The 19,030-nt window shown below is 45.7% G+C and overlaps 1 protein-coding gene across 1 annotated transcript in view; it reads right to left on the bottom strand.

Moving 5' to 3' along the window:
* Fndc1 (fibronectin type III domain containing 1) overlaps positions 1–6,192 on the bottom strand; it is a 91,490-nt gene extending 85,298 nt beyond the window's left edge. The window contains exons 1-4 of the mRNA XM_085685466.2: positions 6,187–6,192; positions 2,522–2,691; positions 2,257–2,317; positions 1,636–1,933 (exon numbers count right to left, since the gene is read on the bottom strand). Coding sequence (XP_085541592.2) covers positions 1,636–1,933; positions 2,257–2,317; positions 2,522–2,691; positions 6,187–6,192 — 535 coding nt within the window. The remainder of the gene's footprint in view (positions 1–1,635; positions 1,934–2,256; positions 2,318–2,521; positions 2,692–6,186) is intronic.
* Positions 6,193–19,030: the final 12,838 nt, after the last annotated feature.

Raw genomic sequence — 19,030 nt, 5'->3', positions numbered from 1 at the left:
TGTGAAAGGCAAGACAGACAGGAAGGCTCCTCAAGGAGCCCATGGAATAAATTACATGATTTCTTCCCCAGCACAGGAGCCATCTGCAGGCTGCTATGCCCACTTCTCTTCCTCGGCTAATTGAACTTAAGTATGGTAAATAGGCACTCTGAGACGCGCTTGTCTTCTTTGTCCATTTCTAGTCTGGTCATCGTTTTCCTGCAAATCCCACGTCAACACAGTAGAGAGAAGTGCCAACAAGCCTTCCAGTTCCAACATTCCACAGTGCAGTGGCTTGCAGAGCGGAGTGCATTCTTAGGAGTGGCCGACAACACTGTAGAACCCTTGAGGGTCACAAACAGCTCTGACTCCCCACACGCTCGAGCAGAACCCATCCTACAGGTGACCGTGGAAACAGACAGGAAGGGATTCCGCTTTCAGATAGCTTTCTGTAGCAAAAACTCTTTCAGCACTCAGAAAACTTAGAAAGAGAGAAGCCATGGGACCATAGGTGGGGAAGTTGGAAAACTAGAATAGGTTTATTCTGTCAGGCATTGTGTAAAATATGAAATGAATACTTGCCTTAACATCATGAACAGGAGAGAAAAGGCCCCTACCTCCTATAGGACGCTTTTATGATAAAGAAACTCGGCATCAGGGTAAGTGGCATACAGTGCCACCAAGCAATAGTCATGATAGAGCTACCAAAGAGGTCACAGACCAGTGTCTCTATCCTTTGGGGAGAGCAAAACAGGCACCATCATACAAAGCAAGTAGCCCCTGTTGGAAAAGAAACTTTAAATTTTTTTTCAGCCCTGCTGGGACAGAAAAAAAAGCCTGTTTCTTAGGTTCCTACAAATTGATGACATAAATCCAAGTCACAGTTCTGAGTGTGGAGATGCGTGCGCGGAGGTGCAGACCAAGACACCAAGGACATAGGAACAAAAGCCCAGTACAAGAGTGTCTCTTTCTTTCTCGACAACTGAGAGCCAGCCAAGCCCCTTTGCTTGCAAAGCAAGTGTCCATCCAGGCTTCAGCCTTAGCTTAGGAGAGGGTGAGGTTCTCCGGGACTCCCTGACTGTCCGGGTCCCTATCCCTCCTCCAAAGACAAATGTCTTCTTCCAGCTGCAAAATCCCCAAGCCTGACGCTCCTTAGACTGTTGCTGGCTCTGCCCCTCTGCATCCCTCTGGGCTCCCCAGTGACCCTATCCTACCTCGAGACAGGTGAACAAGATGACAGACGATGACCACCCACACCTCCAGGGAGAGTCTGACCAAAGAAAGTGTTTCCCCCCCACCCCCCGCCATCCACCTCCTACCCCTGCGCAATGCCCAAAGTCACTTTTCCTTTCCTTTGCCTTGATCTCCAGGGCACCTAGACAAGTTCCAGTCTCCTAATTCCTGGACGTTCCAGGACGCCGTTGAAGGCACCCCAGTTTTTTTCGTGCTGTAGGTGTCCCGAAGCCCATCTCCCGCGCGCAGTGTCCAGTGCCCACACCCAGCGAACCCTGACTCGACCCAGGAGTATGCACAGGTTAGTGACAAGACAGGCACCGAAGCTACACAGAGTCAGAGCGGGGCAGTGTCACCAGAGTGACAAGCGGGCGGGCAGAGAAAAAGACAGTCGACCGACCACAGAGTCCTGCATGTGCGTACCTGGGGGCCCCGCAGAGGAGGCCACGGGGAGCAGCGCCGCCAAGAGCAGCAACGCCGCCCAGGGCAGCGGGCGCCGGGACGCCCCGGCCTCAGGGGCCATCGGGAGCCCGGGATGCGCGGGTAAGGAGCGCGGGTGGCCGGCAGGGCGCGGACCGGAGTGACAGGGCGCAGAGGCAACGCCGTCGGGTGCCCGTCGCTGGGCGTCCTGGGTCCTGTGCGAGCGACGCTGCACCCCTCGGTGATCGCTCCTGGCCACGCACAGCCGCCGCGCTCCGCCACTGGGGCCACCCGCTGCCCGCTGCGTCTTTTAGCCGCGCTCGGGCGCCCCCTGCCGGTGCGCTCTCGAAGGGGCCCCACAAGGCGGGCGGGGCGCCGGGTGAGTGACCCAGGAGTTCGGGAGACCCGGAACCCCAGTGGGTTTTTGTAAAATTTAAAAAAAATGGATATATAATTTTAAAGGTAGTTCTAGATCAGAAAAAAAGTGACAGGGGAGTCCCTCTCTGTCTAGTTCTACTTTCTGGCCCAAAAAGTGACTGACAAGACAGGACGTGAACTTGTCCTCTAAACCCCTTAATCCCTCTGTGTGGTTTCAACTTGAGGGACCAAGCTAGGACCCTTCACCCTTTTCTGCACATGGCAGTGCTCTGCGGGCTCGCAGTTTCCTTCCCGCTCAGCCAGAGCGCTTGGGAAAGGGTGATCAACTGAACTAGACAGGGCTGCTCCTGGCTGTCATTTCGCTGGAGCGCGTGATTCCAGTTGAAACGGAAGCAAGCCTTAAGCAAGCCGTGTAAGCCCAGCCAAGAACTTATTTGACCTCCCTTTCTGTAATTCAAACACTGCCTTGGGGTCCCGCTGTGCGGGATAACAGTCTGGGTTTGCTCCACACCGGACCTGAGACACAAGCGGAATTGGAGCGCCCCTGGAGGCGACAAAGATGAGCGCTTGGGAAGCAGAGTGTGGCTCTCTGCAAACCAACCCTATGCGGTTCAAAAGCGACAGAACATGGAATGGGCTCGCCGACGTGGCAACCCCAAACTTGATCGGACTTGTTTCACTCTGCAAGACGGAAAGCGCGTTAAACAACGTGTGGGCTGATGGCAACAGAACACGGAATCCTGTTCTGAAACAAAATGACAGAATCAAGACATCTGCACGCTGAGCCCAGGCTGTTTAACTACAGCCTGCAGTGATGTCTCCAGGTTCCCCAGAGAGAAGAGGGCTCTCCATCCATTCCCTCTTTAGTGCTTAGGAACATTCTACTGTAAACAGACGCTCTTGCCCCACCCCTTAGGGCACTAGCTTCCCCACGTGCCAGTTAGTAGCACGCTGGCTTTTGTCACTGCCAGCATGGTCTTCTTTCAGGAGTGCCAGGTTCCCTCCCTAAACTCCCCAGCTTTCTCAACTGTTTGTTTCAAGCCAACTGACCCACAGCTCCTGTGGCTCTTGCTGGTCAGTCAGAGGTGGGAATCTTTCTAGGCAGAGCTAGTGGGAGACCATTCTCTTCCTCATTGCCCGCGGGAGGTGAAGGGTAGTGCCATGGTGTACTGAAATGCAGTCCTAAAATGTATGTCTCTCCTCATCATTGGAGCCTGTGAGTCATGGGTGCCTTGCATGGGGGTAAGGATTGTGACTGAATTGAGCATTCTGAGATAGAGCATTTAGGCTATGAATATAACACTTATGTTTATAAATAGGGGAGAGGGACTTGATCTACATATAAGGGAAGACATGAGACCACAGACTGTGGAGTATGACCATAGGAGGGAGGTAATCCAAAGTCAAAGGATACTAGCAGCTAGCAGAAGCAGAAAGAAGCAAAGGGTCATTCTCATCAGAGCCCATGGACAGCCCTGCCAGTCCCGGTTATTGTTCTGCTGAGCAGACTTCAGACCTGAACTTATAGAACTGCCGCAAAAGAAACTTCCAAAGTTTGTGTTGCCCGGTGTGTGACACTTTGTTATAGTGGCCAGAGAAGGCTGATGTAGTAGCCAAAATGAGCTATTGCTCTGACTTCAAGGGATGCAACCTGAGAGAAGGGAATTCCCACAGAAAGCCACCAAATGGGGGAGGAGCAGGGGGCTGGGGGGTGGGGTGGGTGCTGGGCTCAGAACTCTGAGCAGGAGACAGACCAGAAATAGGCCCTCGTAACCCAGGGAAGATTAAAGAATCAGCCTGCCTTTATTTTAGGATGAAAAGTCAACGTATAGTAAGACAAACTAAGTTCATTCTTGTTGTTCATTAAGCCTGTTTCTCAGGATTGGGCTATGCCCCACCTGTAACCTTAGCTACAATGGTTCTGAACTGCCTGTTCCAGGAACGGCAGCCATGCCTTTGATTCAAAAAGTTGTGTATAACCATCTTGCAACCCTAACTTTGTTTCCAAAGCTTTTATGACCACCTATGGCCTCCTTTTTCTGACCACCTGTTATGTTCTTCGTCTGTAACGCTGCCTGTTTCCCCCATTTGGAAACTCCCTACCCCCTCTCTTCCTCACATCCAAAGCTGACTTCTCCAACCCCACCTTCAGGGGAGGCAGCCTGTTTACACAAATTTAAAAAGCTTGCTTTAATTAATGGCTTGTTTTAACTAATTTGGCCATGGTGGTTTGGGTCAGTGGTCTTTCTCCTCCCATCTTTGGGGCTAACAAAGAGCAGGGCACACAGCAGGGACAGCGGCGGGGCATGAGAACTAGAGACACCCCCAGGATCACCTTGAAAGGACGGCTAGGGCGGTTCTAGAGAAAACAGACAGTCACACGGTCATGCCATCCTCGGCCTGGCCCGTGGGACTTCTGTGATTCCAAGACTTTACTCCTCAGTTTAGACTCAATAAAATTATCAACACGGCAGAATGTGCAGTAACTCATCAGAGAACGTGTTCCCTCTTTCAGTGTGAGACACACATTTATTTCCTACCCTAGAAGGTGGCGTGTTAGAGTAACTGTCTCGGGGGGACTATTCAGACAGCACAGGACAAATTAACTTCCAGTGTCAGACTTATGGCAATCAGATCAGAATTCAGCCAAGGGCCGTAACCAACAAGTTTACAAGTCATGGTTCCGACTCAATACAAATTTGACCCAAGTGTGATGGTTCACACACTTAATCCCAGCACCTGGAAGGCAGAAGCAGGTGAATCACTGAGAGTTGGAGTCCAGCTTGATCTATGTAGTGAGACCCTGTCCCCCCAAAAAGACAATGTATATGTAATTTTTAAGTCTTAAAAGAGATTTCTAAAGTATCATAACTTTAAAATAAGTGTGTGTGTATGTCCGTGTGTATGTGTGTCTGTGTGTGTGTGTATCTGTGTGTGTGTTTGTTGTCTCTGTGTGTGTCTATGTGTGTCTCTTTGTGTAGGAAGTCCTTCTGTCCATGTGTTGCTTTCATTGGTTAATGAATAAAGAAACTGCCTTGGCCTAGTTGATAGGGCAGAACTTAGGTAGGCAAGGAAGACAGAACTGAATGCTGGGAGGAAGAAAGGCGTAGTAGGAGAGTCACCATGGAGCCGCCAGAGACAGACATGCTGAATCTTTCCTGGTAAGCCACTGCCACATGGCAATATACAGATTAATAGGAATGGGTTAAATCAAGATGTGAGAGTTAGCCAATAAGAGGCTAGAGATAATGGGTCAAGCAGTGACTTAACTAATACAATTTCTGTGTGGTTATTTCTGGTGTAAGCTAGCCGGGTGGCTGAGAAGAACAAGCAGCTCCTCCCCTTACAACATCTCTGTGTGTCTGTGTGTATATGTATGTGTCTGTGTGTGCATCTGTGTGTGCGCATGTGCATATGTTCTGTGTGCCTCCATGTGTGTTTGCATGTGGTGTGTGTGTGTGTGGTGTATGTGCATGTGTGGTGTGTGTGTGTGCATGTGTGGTGTGTGTGTGTGCATGTGTGGTGTGGGTGTGTGCATGTGTGTTAGTTCTGTGTGCCTCTCTGTGTGTGTGCATATGGTGTGTGTGTGTGTGTGTGTATGTGTGTGTAGGCCAGAGATTGACATCACTGTCTTCCCCAATCACTCACTACCACATTTTTTGAGACAGAGCCTCTCACAGAACGCAGAGCTGCCTACTTTGGCTGGACTGGCTGGGCAGTGAGCCCCAGAGATTCTCCTGTGTCCACTTCCCCGGTGCTGGGATTACAGGCTAATGTTTCCACAGCTGAATTTTCATGGGTCCTGCAGATCAGAACTGGTCCTCGTGTTTGCACAGAAGCATCTTACCAACTGAGCCATCTCTCCATTCCAGCTTTTAGGTTCAAAGCAGACAAGGGAGACATTAAACTTATTTCAGTCACTGGCTTCCGCCCTGCATGTGACCATCTCACAAATATAGGCATGCTAACGTTTCCCTTGTTCGTGTTCGAGACAGTGTCTCATTTTTTTCCAGGCTGACCGAAAATTCAAAATGGTGAAGACGACCTTGAATTCTTCCTGCCACTATCTCCTAAGTGCTGGGGCTACAGGTGTGTGTCACCACCACACCTGGTTTATGTGGAGCTAGGGTTAAAATACAGGGCTTCCTGTGTGCCTGGATACACTCTACCACCTACCTCCATCCCGGCCCTCTTTTTCATCATTATTTCTTTAGTTAACATTCAAAGTAATGTTTCTCAACATGGACTTTTCCTATATGTGTGTCATATATACACATACATATTCTGTTCATATTTGTGTCATATATAGATACATATATATGTATACACACATCTGCGTGTGCACACACACATACACACCTTGTTCTGATTTGCCCCATCATTGTCCTGTCCCCCTAGCTAGCTCCCACGTGGTGCCTCTTTCTGCTCTGATTTTGAGTGCACACAACCAATGTTGCTCTAACACACTTTACTGTCTTTCCACACACTTTCTTAACCTCATGATTGTTGCTTTGGTTTCAGTCATCAAAATAAAACAAAGCCTGGGCTCAGTGGATAGGACTAAAACTTGGACGCTTGGGAGCTGGAGGCAAAAGGATCAAGAGTTGGAGGCCATCATTGGCTACATGAGCTCCTGTATCCAAAAATAAATAATAAATAAAGAAGGAATGAAGGAAGGAAGGGAGGGAGGAAGGAAGAAAGGAAGGGAGGGAGGGAGGGAGGGAGGAAGGAAGGAAGGAAGGAAAGAGAGAGAGAGAGAAAAAAAGAAAGAAAGAAAGAAAGAAAGAAAGAAAGAAAGAAAGAAAGAAAGAAAGAAAGAAAGAAAGAAAGAAAAAGAAACATGGAGGTCTGTCTATGGCTGTGTGAATTACCAGTTATCTGACCACTGCCAGCCACCTCCAGCTCCAGTCTGTGGTTCATTCCAAGCCTCACACATCAGGCTATGTCCACATACACTGTCCCTGGTTCTAGTTATGTTTTAAATGCACCAGAAGAGTTCATCCTTCTTCCTACACATTGTCATGGCATTCCTGTGTGGCAGGCTGGGGATTACAGCGATGTTCTCATGAGAGATGCACATCCACAGAGAACTCAAGTCGAGCTCTGAAAGTGTGTGCTTTTGGCCTTTCATAGGACACGCCATCCTGTCTTGGGTCTGGCTCTTTAGCTCCTCTGGAAATACCACCTTTGCGAACGTACCTCATGATGGGACCTACAGATACCGTGAAATGCCCATTATACAATGGCCATGTGCACACAGCTTTAAAGGTTATGCATAAGCATGCTTAGGGTGAGTGGCATGAAAACGTAATTTTATCATGACAAAACAGAAAGAAAGCATTTTTTCTAGGATTCAGTAAACAAATGGAAAAGGCGGGAAATAGAAGTTGATAGTGGACTTATTCATTTCTCTCGATTCTGATGATATGGGGGGGGGGCTTGTTTCTCTCTGGCAATGAGAGGACGTTCTGCAAACCTTCCCTTGAGCTATGTTCATTCTGTCCTTAAGATTCTCATCAGTCTCACTCAGCTTTCCAGGGAGTCTGGCACGTCCCGGGTCCTCTAACCAGTGGGCATGACAACCCAGCCAAGCTTCGACTCCAAGCTCAGGTCTCTCTCCACCGCAAATGACAACTTGCAGTGTGATCAAGGCAGAGGGTGCAGATAAAAGTCTATTTCATTTGCTCCAGTACCACTGCAGATTTGAGGGGAACACTCTGGTAGTGTAGTGTCCAAATGGAGTACAACCCTCTCTAGCTTACAATCATGCAAGACCTGGCTGTTACATTTATTCACCTTCTCTGAGTTTGGAAGGGACAGGAAGCAAATGTCGTCTGGGTTAGGGAAGTATTGTGCTGCTCTGCCACTGCCCACATCGAGTTCCTGAGCCCAGAAGTTCTGACTTGCTTCCACTGCCAGGCAGTGCCAAACCAATTATCTTGCTTACTACCAGTGTGTTGGTGAAACATGAAGGATTAAGATGTCAGATTCCCAGCCTAACATGTGCACCCTTAGGAGCGCTAGCTGAGGCTGCTTCTGTTGGCACGATAGAAAACCATAGACCGCTCTGTTGACAAAGACCGGGTAAGATTCCTAGAACCCATGCCAAAAAAAAAGGCCTCTTTATAATCCCTGCACTGGGAAGGGAAGGCAGCTAGATCTCTAGGACTCGCTAGCCAGCATAGACTAACCGTTAAACCCCAAGCCAATGAGAGATTCTGTCTCTAAAAACAAGGTGGACGACTCTAGAAAAAAGAACAATACCTGTCATTGGTCTCCAGCTTCCAGGTACAAATCATGAACACACAGAGGGAGAGAAAGAGAGAGAGAGAGGGAGAGGGAGAGGGAGAGGGAGAGGGAGAGGGAGAGAGAGAGAGAGAGAGAGAGAGAGAGAGAGAGAGAGAGAGAGAGAGAGAAGCCCACACATCTACAGAAAGCCACAGATTTGGGTTGTACCCTTCTGTTCAATGTCTCAGGTGAGTTGAGCACACATATCTCAAAAAGAAGCTGAGAGTCCAGCTCTGTCACCTGCACTCCTCGGTGGGCCCTTGGCTCAAACTATTAGAAGAGAGATTGTATGTCCATTGCCTCCTGTGCATATTCCCTATTGAATATACTGCATGCAGTATGCTAGGATCTGAGCATAAACTTTGGTCAAGACAGATTGTCCTTGCCTCAAGGAGCACTAGGTCAAAAGCAGTGAATTCACCAGTCAATCAAAACCAAACTACAGTCCGGTGTGACGAGGGCTGCAGGGGGCCAAGAAGTTCAAAGGATATTTTACACATTGCCTACCTCCCTTCGCTCTATTTCCTCACAAGGAGGTGTTTGACCCCATGTGTACAATACCACGTGTGTATGTTCTGTAGGTCAGTGGTTCTCAACCTTCCTAATGCTATGAACTTTTAATGCAGTTCTTCATGCTGTGGTGACTCCCAATAACAAAATTATTTTCGTTGCTACTTTGTAACTGTAACTTTGCTACTGTTACAAATCGTGGTGTCAATATTCTTGGACAGAGAGGTTTGCCTCTGGGTCTCAAGCCAGAGTTTGCAAGCCGCTGCTGTAGGTAGATAGAGCTACAGTCACTTAATCCTAAGGAATTAACAGGAGCATGGCATGAGTGGGGGGCACTGGCAAGTCTGTGTAGAAGCAGGGCTCAAAATGTACAGTCTTCAAGTTGCGGTTACAGTTCTGAAAGTTGGCCCAGGCACCATTGTGGGGAAACATATGTCTGGCCAGTCTCCCAGGCTGCACTTCACTGACTCCCAAACCCTGGCCGAGAGCAGCATACAGCCATGAAGCAGGCATTGCTCCAGAGCTGTCCTCACAAGCTAAGCTGCTGGGTCATCCCGAACACGTCCTCCGAGCCCCATGTCCTGCAAGTCCTGCTTGCCTCAGACAGTGTGAGGACAGACAGGCACTTGTCCTCGGAGTAGGGAAGCTAATTATCAATTCCGTAGCCCTGGGATGAGCCCTCACTGTGTACCTGGCCCATAAAAAAGACTCAGGCCTGTGGCCATCTACGAAATGACATCAGAACCAACTGGCAGTTAACTGGAACTTGGCTGTCACTGCTCCAGTGAGCTGCCCCGTGACAAGTTATAAAAAGGCCAAGCAAGACCATCAAGTCCTGGTAGAATAAAAATCCTTCCCTCCAAAATCTCACCCAATGTCGTGGGAGATAACCACCTCTTTCTCCCTGAGTTATGAGTGGCTAGGAAACCTTCAAGTGCTCTCTATACATATGTGGTACTTAGCCGCTCCCAAACTGTCAATAGAGACATGTTGCAGAGGTAGAAACTCAGGGTTTGTATCCAGCTCGTATTTACTCAGCCAGCAAGCAGCACAGCCAGGGGAAGTCAACCTGATCTCCTGTAGACAAGCTTGGCGATCGTTGCGTTGTCCTAGAACTGAAAGAACAGTCCTCCAACATGGCATCAACAGAAACAGAATGTTGTCTGGGAGACACCAGGGTGCAGCCTCTTTTATTTCTACTTAAGGTGTTTCTAACCTCAGAAAGGGGGCCATTTTTCACATCCGAGTTTAAAGCAGTCTGCTTGGGCATGGAAGCTGCCTTCTTCTCCTGTTCTCCATACTGCTTTTGAGACAGGGCCTCTAAACCCGAAGCTCGGTGATTAACTAGACTGGATGCTCAGCAAGCCTCCGGGATCCCGTCTTCCACAGCACTGGAATTACAGGCAAGCTCTGCCATGCCCAGGTTTTACATGGATGCTAAGGACTTGACTCAGGTCTTCATGCCTGTGGAGCAGGCACTTAAAGCACGGAGATGTCTCATCAGCACCGTTCTGTGGTTTCTGTGTCGTCTAAATTCAGCGCTTCTCTGACACAGCTCACTGGGGATTCTCCGTTCTTATTTATAGGATGTTCTAGGGAAGAAGAGGGGCACATGAGCTCCTCTCTAGCCTCCTCCATCAGGGAAGGACCTATCTGCTCTGCCTTTGATTCAGTCATTATTTATTTATTGATCTATTGAGCTCCCAGCATAGTCATCCCCAAAGCATCTTCTTTTTCTGGAAGTCTACCTCTTTCAGCTCTTCTTTGCACACGCCCCAGCCACTCCTCCATCCCCTCTGCAGTCTGAGCCTTTTCCTGTTATCTCTCTGCCCTCCACAGAGGGCACATCTACACCCTGGCTGCTCAGGCCACAGCCATTGGGTCTTCTCATAGCTTGGCACTGGCCCCTGTCCCTTTCTGCCTTCACTTAGCTTTTCCACATTCAACTGCCACCAGAGTTGCCCATAAACCTCTCTTGGTCAGGGGAAGCTGCCTATACCCACTCCATACACTATATAATTCTCCTTTGCAGTTATAACATGAGGTCCTGGCTGTGGAATTATGCTTACCTTTGAGGTTAGCCCCTGTCTCCCACTCTGACTACTCCATGAGAACAGGTACTGTATCCGGTTTTGCTCACAACCTGCATGTCTGCCAGCTTTTCCTCACTATAATAAATAGCTGAGATCATCAGCTCATAAAGAGGAAAGGGTTGTTTGGCCCCATTGCTTTGGGTCTGTAGCAAGAAAGCACATCTCAGTAGAAACTTGTAGAAATCTGATTCATTCACCTCATCAACAGGAAACTTTGTGTTTGGAAATAAAAGAAAGAATCAGGGTCCCACCATCTCCCTCCAGGACATCTACCTAATGACCTCAAAATCTCCCAACTAGGCCCCACCTCTCATTGTAGCACAAAGACTTTCAAGAAACATTTTCAATCCAAATTACACACCCTACACCCTACATCCTTAGGACCTGGTGTAAGCCTTGCCTTGTAGCAAATACATGGGAAGGGTTTATGAGTCTTTGTAGGCACATTATTTGTTCAGTGGTGTAGGCTTGCTAGAACGGCCCTCTGCAAGTAGTATAATCTGGTCATTCTGCCCCAATCCCAACCCTTGGTTATGGTGAAGACCCTGTGACTCTGTGAACCTGTAGAAAAGTGGCCTGGGTCAGAGAAACACTGAATTAATTACATCTTAGGAATACTTGGTTTCTTTTACTCACTAGTGCAAGGCATCAAGCCAGTTACAAATGGCTGTTTGTTTATTTATTTCTAAGGTGGGGGTATGAGTGGTGGGTACTTATTCAACATATTTAATATTTTCATACCTGGTGATACCCTGTTCACTGTTTTCTTTCTTCTGTTGGCAAGGAAGTTGGATATGGGTTACCTTGGAGTATGTAGGCACGGCATCTCAGACATCAGGACAGCCATGTCTTGGTTGTGGTTTGTTGCTGGAGGATTCCTGTGTTGGAGTTTGGTTTTCTGGGGTACAATGTTGAGAGCTGATGAGACTTTTCAAAGATGGGCCTTATGGGAATTCTGGTCACAGGGTGGAGGTGTTCCAGACTTCTGCTGGAACAATTTAGCCCCTAAACCATTCTCTAAATACAAGCTTGTACATCCCCTGCTGCTGTGGGATAATGGTCTTGTACCCTGAAAAGATTTGTCACTCTTATTAGTTTCATAAAACACTGATTGGACTGTAGCCATGCAGGAAGTATAGGCAAGGCAACCAGAATAGGAGAATTCTGGGAAGAGGAAAGAATCAGTCTGCAATCATCAGCCAGACACAGAGGAAGCAAGATGAAAATGCCTCACTGAATAAGGTACCAAGCCATGTGGCTAAACATGGATAAGAATTATTGGTTAATTTAAGTTGTAAGAGCTAGTTAATAATAAGCCTGGGCTAATAGGCCAACCAGTTTATAATTAATATAAGCCTCCGTGTGTTTGTTTGAACTGAATGGCTGCGGGACCGGGCAGGACATAAACTTCTGCTTACACCCTGTTCCATCCAGAAAGTCTTGGAGCCTTGGGTGGAAACAAGCGGTTGTGGAAACTGCAGTTTTCTCCATCATGTCTCCCTGTGCTCCGGAAAAACATTTAGGATGTTATAAGAGCATTTGTCTTCATGATGAAAATTGCTAAAGATGGGGTCGGAATGAACAGCAGAGAAAACTGGTTTACAAGGATGAAATAGAACATGACTTCAAAGACAGATTCAGAAAGAAAGAGAGAGGTGGGCAGAGCAGAAAGAAGAAAGAAAGGAATATGAGGATACTTCCTAAGACAAAGACATCTGTACACATACATACACATATGCGTTCACATGTGCAGAACCTGGCTAAAAACACAGGCAAGGTGGAACAGGATTCTTAAGGACATCTTAAAGGAGTCATTATTTTAATATAATAGTCTACTAATTCTTTAATAATTTCATACATGTCCACAGTATATTTTGGCCACGTGCATCCCCTACTTTCCCTGAGACTTCTCCTGCTCTCAATTTCGTGTCCTCTTAGTGTTAGTTTTAATAGCCCACTGAGTCGTATTTGTGCTGCCCATACACACAGAGGTGTGGGACCATCCGCTGTAACACAATCCACCCACCTACCTTAAGGAAAACTGACTGACTTTCCCTCCCCCAGCAGCTACCAACTGTCAGAGCTCTCAGCAAGGGGTGGGGATTATATAGAAGAGTAATCATTGAGTCTGCAGGAAGTAGTGATGAGAGGAGGAACCTGGGGGGAGGGGGGACTAAGGCCAAGATCCAAGGAGACCTGAGAATGCAAGTTGACTAGAGAGAAGGATGTACACGAGGGACCTACAGCCATCAGGTGTTAAAGATCGGTTAGAATTCATCACAGAAGCTCTTCAAAGGAAGACTGAAGGCAAGAGGAGGCCAGTGATCATTCTTCAGTAGTAGATGCAGAGGAGACAGTCCAGCAGAGTATTTTGTAAAAAGGTGACAAGCTATGAACACCTAAAGACTTCAGAACCATATTTTAGAAATACTAAAGGCAGCCAGTGGAGATCAGAGAGGTGGGAAAGAAGAAACATATAGAGGACGTTGGGGGAAATTAAAATAATTCAGGTTAGATGTCTTAACAGACTAAATGAGGGAAGCAACAGAGAAACAAACACCTAGAAACAGCATGTGTGAAGGAAGGCTCAGGTGTGCATCATATGTGTGTGTCAAGAGACTTGAAGGAATGCCACGGTTGATGTCTAGGCCAATCACAGGCAGAGAGTGGGTCTGAGAGCCTTTGACCACTCCGTCACTCTAAGCCCTTGAGTGTCCTGAGTCAGAGATCCTCCTTACAAAACAGAATTTCTTTGAAGCATTAATTGTTAAAGCTCAGAGAAACTGGGGTTCAACCTGAAGGTCAAAGAAGAAAACAGCCAGCCACTGGCTCTTACCTCGACCTCAGTCTGAAATGGCTGTCCTGCCTCCAGGAATCTCAGACTGAGACTGAGACTTGTCTCTTCCCGTTTTATAATTCTCTCTAGTTTGGGAATTTTCTCCCAAATTCTGGGATTAAAGGCATGCACAACCCAGTTTCTATGGCGACTAGTGTGGCTACCGGGATTAAAGGTGTGTGTTACCACTGCCTGGTCTGTAAGGCTGACCAGTGGGGCCGTTTTACTCTCTGATCTTCAGGCAAGTTTTATTTATTAAAACACAAATAAAATGCCGCTACCCTTCTTCAGAGTAAAACATCCCAATTTAGGCCCTCAGAACTTCCATAGTTTATGATCAATCAAACAAGCCATCACAGAACCCTTAAAGAAATAAATACCATGAGAGGCTCAACAGAAACAAGGAAAAGTTTCTACATGCTTACTATATTAAAACTACTAAACTCAAAATACAAATAATTGTATTGCTGTAGAAATAAAAATAGAATGAAATAAATGGTTTAAGCACAGCCAAACATAACATTTGAAAAATCACTGTGGATAATGCATAGTCTAATAGTAGACTAGATGTGGCAAAAGAGAAAATTAGGAAAGTGGAAGACTCCTCAAGAAATGGCTGCCAGGCATGGTAGCACATACTTTTAATTCCAGCAGGCAGATGTCTGTGAGTTCAAGGCCAGTTTGGACTGTATAGGGAGTTCAAAAACAGCAAGGGCTATGTAGAGAGATCCTGTCTCAAAAACAAAACAAACAGAAGAGAAAACGCAAGCACTGCAGCACAGAGTTACAAGAAAATAGAGAACGTAAAGAGTAAAAGGCCGAAAAACGGCACTGAAGGGTCTAGGCAACTTCAAGACGACAGCAGCTGACGCACAGAGAAGCAGCACCCGGGGGAATCACGGCTGAGCAACGGTGAGAGATATGAGTCCACAGACAAGGAGGCAAACGCGTGCCAAGCCAGAGGAACACAGCAAAACCCGCATCGGCTCGGTTTCACAGCTGAGGAAGAACAGCCAGACAGCAGTGAGGCGATGCCTGCAAGGGGGGACGCTCAGCAGCAGAGCTCTCAACAGGAAGCCAAAGCAACAGTATCTTCAGACTTGGACAGAAAAACAACGAAAAACCTAGTCTATGTGTTCGGTATAATTATCTCTTGAGGATTGCATAAGATGAAATCATTTTCCAATAATTATACTTTGAAATAAAACGCTCTGCAGACCTTTCTCTAGAGGGTCTTCTAGAGGTACTTCAGGAAGAAAAGACAGACTTGGAAGGTAGATCTGGTGCAAAGAGGAAAGGGGAACGAAGAAAATTTAAAGTGTGCAGGTGCATCCAAGCTAACACCAGATATAGAATATCGTAAGAACATCCGATCGGGACCTAGAAAAGATAACGGAAATTCCTGCCCCCCACACAAAGAGTGGAGTCCATGTGAGCATCATCGAAGGTTTTCAGACGAACTGGCTTTTTTCATGAGGGAAGCAGAGAAAAATTATAGATTTTTTTGTGGTCGCACAAGGCAATGTTTTAAGAGCAACAATTGAAAAAGACAGCATGTAACTTTAAAACCAGGGGGAGTGGCTTCCATTGTCCCTTCCCCCACTGTGGTGCTATAAACTAGATGAAGTACCAACGCTGTTGAGCCATCGCACATGCAAAAGCACATTGTTCTCAGTAACACATGGGACTTTTTATAGAAAATAAGGCCATAAATTGGGTCAAGCAGGAGCAGAGCAAATTTCACAAACTTAGAATCATACAGACTATGTTCTCTTTTTACTCTGAGATGAAATTGGAAGGCAAAATTAAAATTTTAAATAACATTTTAGAAATCAGATAATGTCATAATAGAACCTTTTCTGCATTTTTTTCTTTTTTTGTTTTTATTGAGCTATACACTTTTCTCCCCCCATCCTCCTCCCCTCTCCACTTCTGTCTTCTCCTATGACCCCCATGCTCCCAATTTACCCTGGAGATCTTGTCTTTTTCTCCTTCCTATTTAGAACTATGTACGTCTCTCTTAGGGTCTTCTTTGTTGTCTAGGTTCTCTGGGGTTTTGGATTGTAGGCTGGTTTTTCTTTGCTTTATGTCTAAAAGCTACTTATGAGTGAGTATATATTATATTTGTCTTTCTGGTTCTGGGTTACCTCATTCAATATGCTTCTTTTTTTTTTTTTTAGATCCATCGATTTGCCTACAAATTTCGAGACATGATTATTTCTTACTGCTGAGTAGTGCTCCATTCTGTAAATGGACCACATCTTTATCCATTCTTCAGTTGAGGGGTATCAAGGTTGGTTCCAGGTTCTGGCTATTACAAATAATGCTATGAACATAGTTGAGCACATATCCTTATGGTATGAAAGAGCTTCCTTTGGGTGTATACCCAAAAGTGGTATTGCTGGATCGTGAGGTAGATTGTTCCTAATTTTATAATAGAACCTCTTGATGCTTAAAAAAACTGAGCAATAATAAACTTTGTGTATATGTATATTGTAAGACTTTGAAAGTATAGCCGTGAAAGATTATGTCACATGCACACATGGGAATTTAAAAAGTAGACAATGTAAGGCTTTAATGTTTGAATACGAGAGAAATATCAACTTTGAGTTATTGTATTTAAATGTATAAAAAACAAAAACCTATAAAATTCACAGGTAAAGATTAATAGGATTTTTAAATAAACAATTATAAAGCAGTAGATACTAAAAAGAATAATTCTAAATTGTCATGATCATTTCATGTGATTAAAATTACTTCATCAAATATGTTGATAAATTTGAAACATTCTATAAAATAAGAAAATTCCTAAGCTGGGTATATTGGTACATATCCATAGTCCTGGCACCCAGGAGGCTGAAGTGTGAATATCAAGACCAACCCAAGCTACATGGCAAGATCCTATATGGAAAAATCAATGACTGGGGATGTAGCTTGATGGTAGATCACTTACCCAGAGTTCATGAGACCCTGGGCTCAACCCCTGGCACTCTAGGAACTCATAAACAAAAAGTTCCTAGAAGTGATAGTTTCTAAATTTGACCCCAGAAGAAAGGAAGTCTCTAATGGTCCTATAATCAGACTTGATAGCAAAACTAGACAAAGATAATATAGGAAATTAAAGAAGATTAACTGATAACTTGTAGTGAGGGGCCACTTGTTTGTTTTCCCAACTGCCCAATTAGCTCTAGCTTCTTATTTGCTAACTCTTACATCTTAATTTAACCCATCTTCATTAATCTGTGCATCACCACAAGGTCATGGCCTGTGTCTCTGGCAGTGGCTCCATGGCTTCTCTCTGACTCCACCTCCTTTCTCCCAGCATTCAGTTTAGTTTTCCCTGCCTAGCTCTGTTCTTTCCTGCTCTGCTACAGGCTCAAAGCAGTTTCTTTATTAACCAATGGTATTCACAGCATACAGAGGGGAAATCCCACATCAATAACCATTGGCACAAATACCATTTTAAAAATTAACAAATCAAATCCAGGTTAATATTAAGAAAGTAAAAAGATATCCAAATTTCCTCTGTCCTAGGAATCTAGATGGAGGACATTTAACATTAGAGTAAATGTAATTTACCACTGTAGAGAGCTGCGTGATCCCACGCCTTAAAGGTGGTGCTGGTTTCTGCCTTCCACTTCCCAACAGTGAGTTCTCTCAGCTGTGAACAACTCCATATATGGCTAATGCTAAGGATCTGGCTTGCTTCCGCGTTTCTGGACCTATCTGCGTTTCCCACGTGGCTTGCTGGGGTTGGCTACCCAGAGGTTATTTAAGCTGTGGGCTGACTCTGCCTGGGGCGAGAGGGTGAGAGGATTATTCAAAGGTCCTGAATAAACTGTAGTTAAGAAGAGTCCGGTGTTGTGTCTTCCTTGCTGACGAAGGGGATGTCACAGTTGGTGGCCCGTATGGGGAACAACAAGTGGCATACGGGGATACAATCTCTCGTCTGGACTCAGAACTTGCTGCGGGCAGGGTAGTGCACTGTAAGTTCCCAGGTAAGACAAGAATCTGGGACAAGAGCAGGATTAGTGACCGTGTAAAGAGCAGGGTTAAAGTTCCATGACAAAAGTGGGTAGTCTGCTCTCCTCTGTAAATAGAGAGTGAGCAGGATAAGTTAGGATAAGTTAGGATAAGTTAGGATAAGTTAGAATAAGTTAGGATAAATTAGGAGGGTTAGCAAGCTATAAAACCGAAAGTGAAAGTGGTGCTGCAAGCTGTAAAACCGAAAGCAAGAGCAGGTGCCATAAGCTATCAAATCAAAAGTAAGAGCAGGTGCTGTAAACTATCAAACCGGAAGACCTGCAGTGTGCCTGGAACTGTGAGGAGCTCTGAGGCTGGAGTGGCTCCTGCTCCACTTGACTACACTAAACTGTGCTGACTTCAGGCAGGACTGACCATAATTATCATAATAAAAGCGCAATTAAGGTTTAGACTGGCAGTAAACAGGCAGTACCGTATTATCTCTACATGGTGCAACTTAAGTTTTTAAGAACTACTTAGCATATTAAGAACTGCTCCTGGATACTAATAAAATTACAGATTCACAATAGGACAGATTCAGACATACAAGACCTATAAATGGGTCACAATGTTGGATGACTGTATGTAGGCTTGGGACAGAAAAGTAAAAAGTTAATGCCTTTAAAATAAAAAAGGATAAAGTTTTTAAAGAGCCAGAATAAAGTAAAGTGATAGAGTAAAAATAAGCCACGAAAAATGGAAAATTTACAGAGAGTCTGGATTCTTGTATTATTGTGTTTTCTTTAAAATTTTTGATTGTGAAGGAGCTAAGTACAGAAAGACATTTCATCATATGGGCTGTCAAGCTAAACCAGAATGAATATCGTAAGGGTATTATGACTTCTGAATTTGGGTCTAAGGATATGACGCTTTGGAGAGGGTCTTCTTTTGTTTTTATGGAGGATGAGACCCTGTGGATTGTTTCTATCCCAATATGGTATGATAGACCACGCCCTCCTGAAGGTTGTTGTGAATACCCGGATTAGATGTTATTTGAAGTTACCAAATCATGAGTTAAAACCCTTATATAGGTACGAAGAGCCCCTGGATATTAAGGTGATTAAATCCTTGACTAAATCTGTGAGAATCTACAGCCTCTTTTACTGTGGCACAGGTGAAAGCCTTGAATAGATATTGCATGACGCCCAGTGATTGGAATGGGCTTGCATGTGTGTGTTTAAGCCCAGGACAGTATTTAGACTGGAGAGCCCTCTTGATAGAGTTTGCTAACAAGGAAGCGACCCTGTTCACCGCCTCTCCCATCAGCCCC

The sequence above is a fragment of the Myodes glareolus genome, chromosome 1, assembly GCF_982192425.1.
Source record: "Myodes glareolus chromosome 1, mMyoGla1.1, whole genome shotgun sequence".
NCBI classification, from domain to species: domain Eukaryota; kingdom Metazoa; phylum Chordata; class Mammalia; order Rodentia; family Cricetidae; genus Myodes; species Myodes glareolus.
This window is presented reverse-complemented; position numbering and strand designations above follow the sequence as displayed.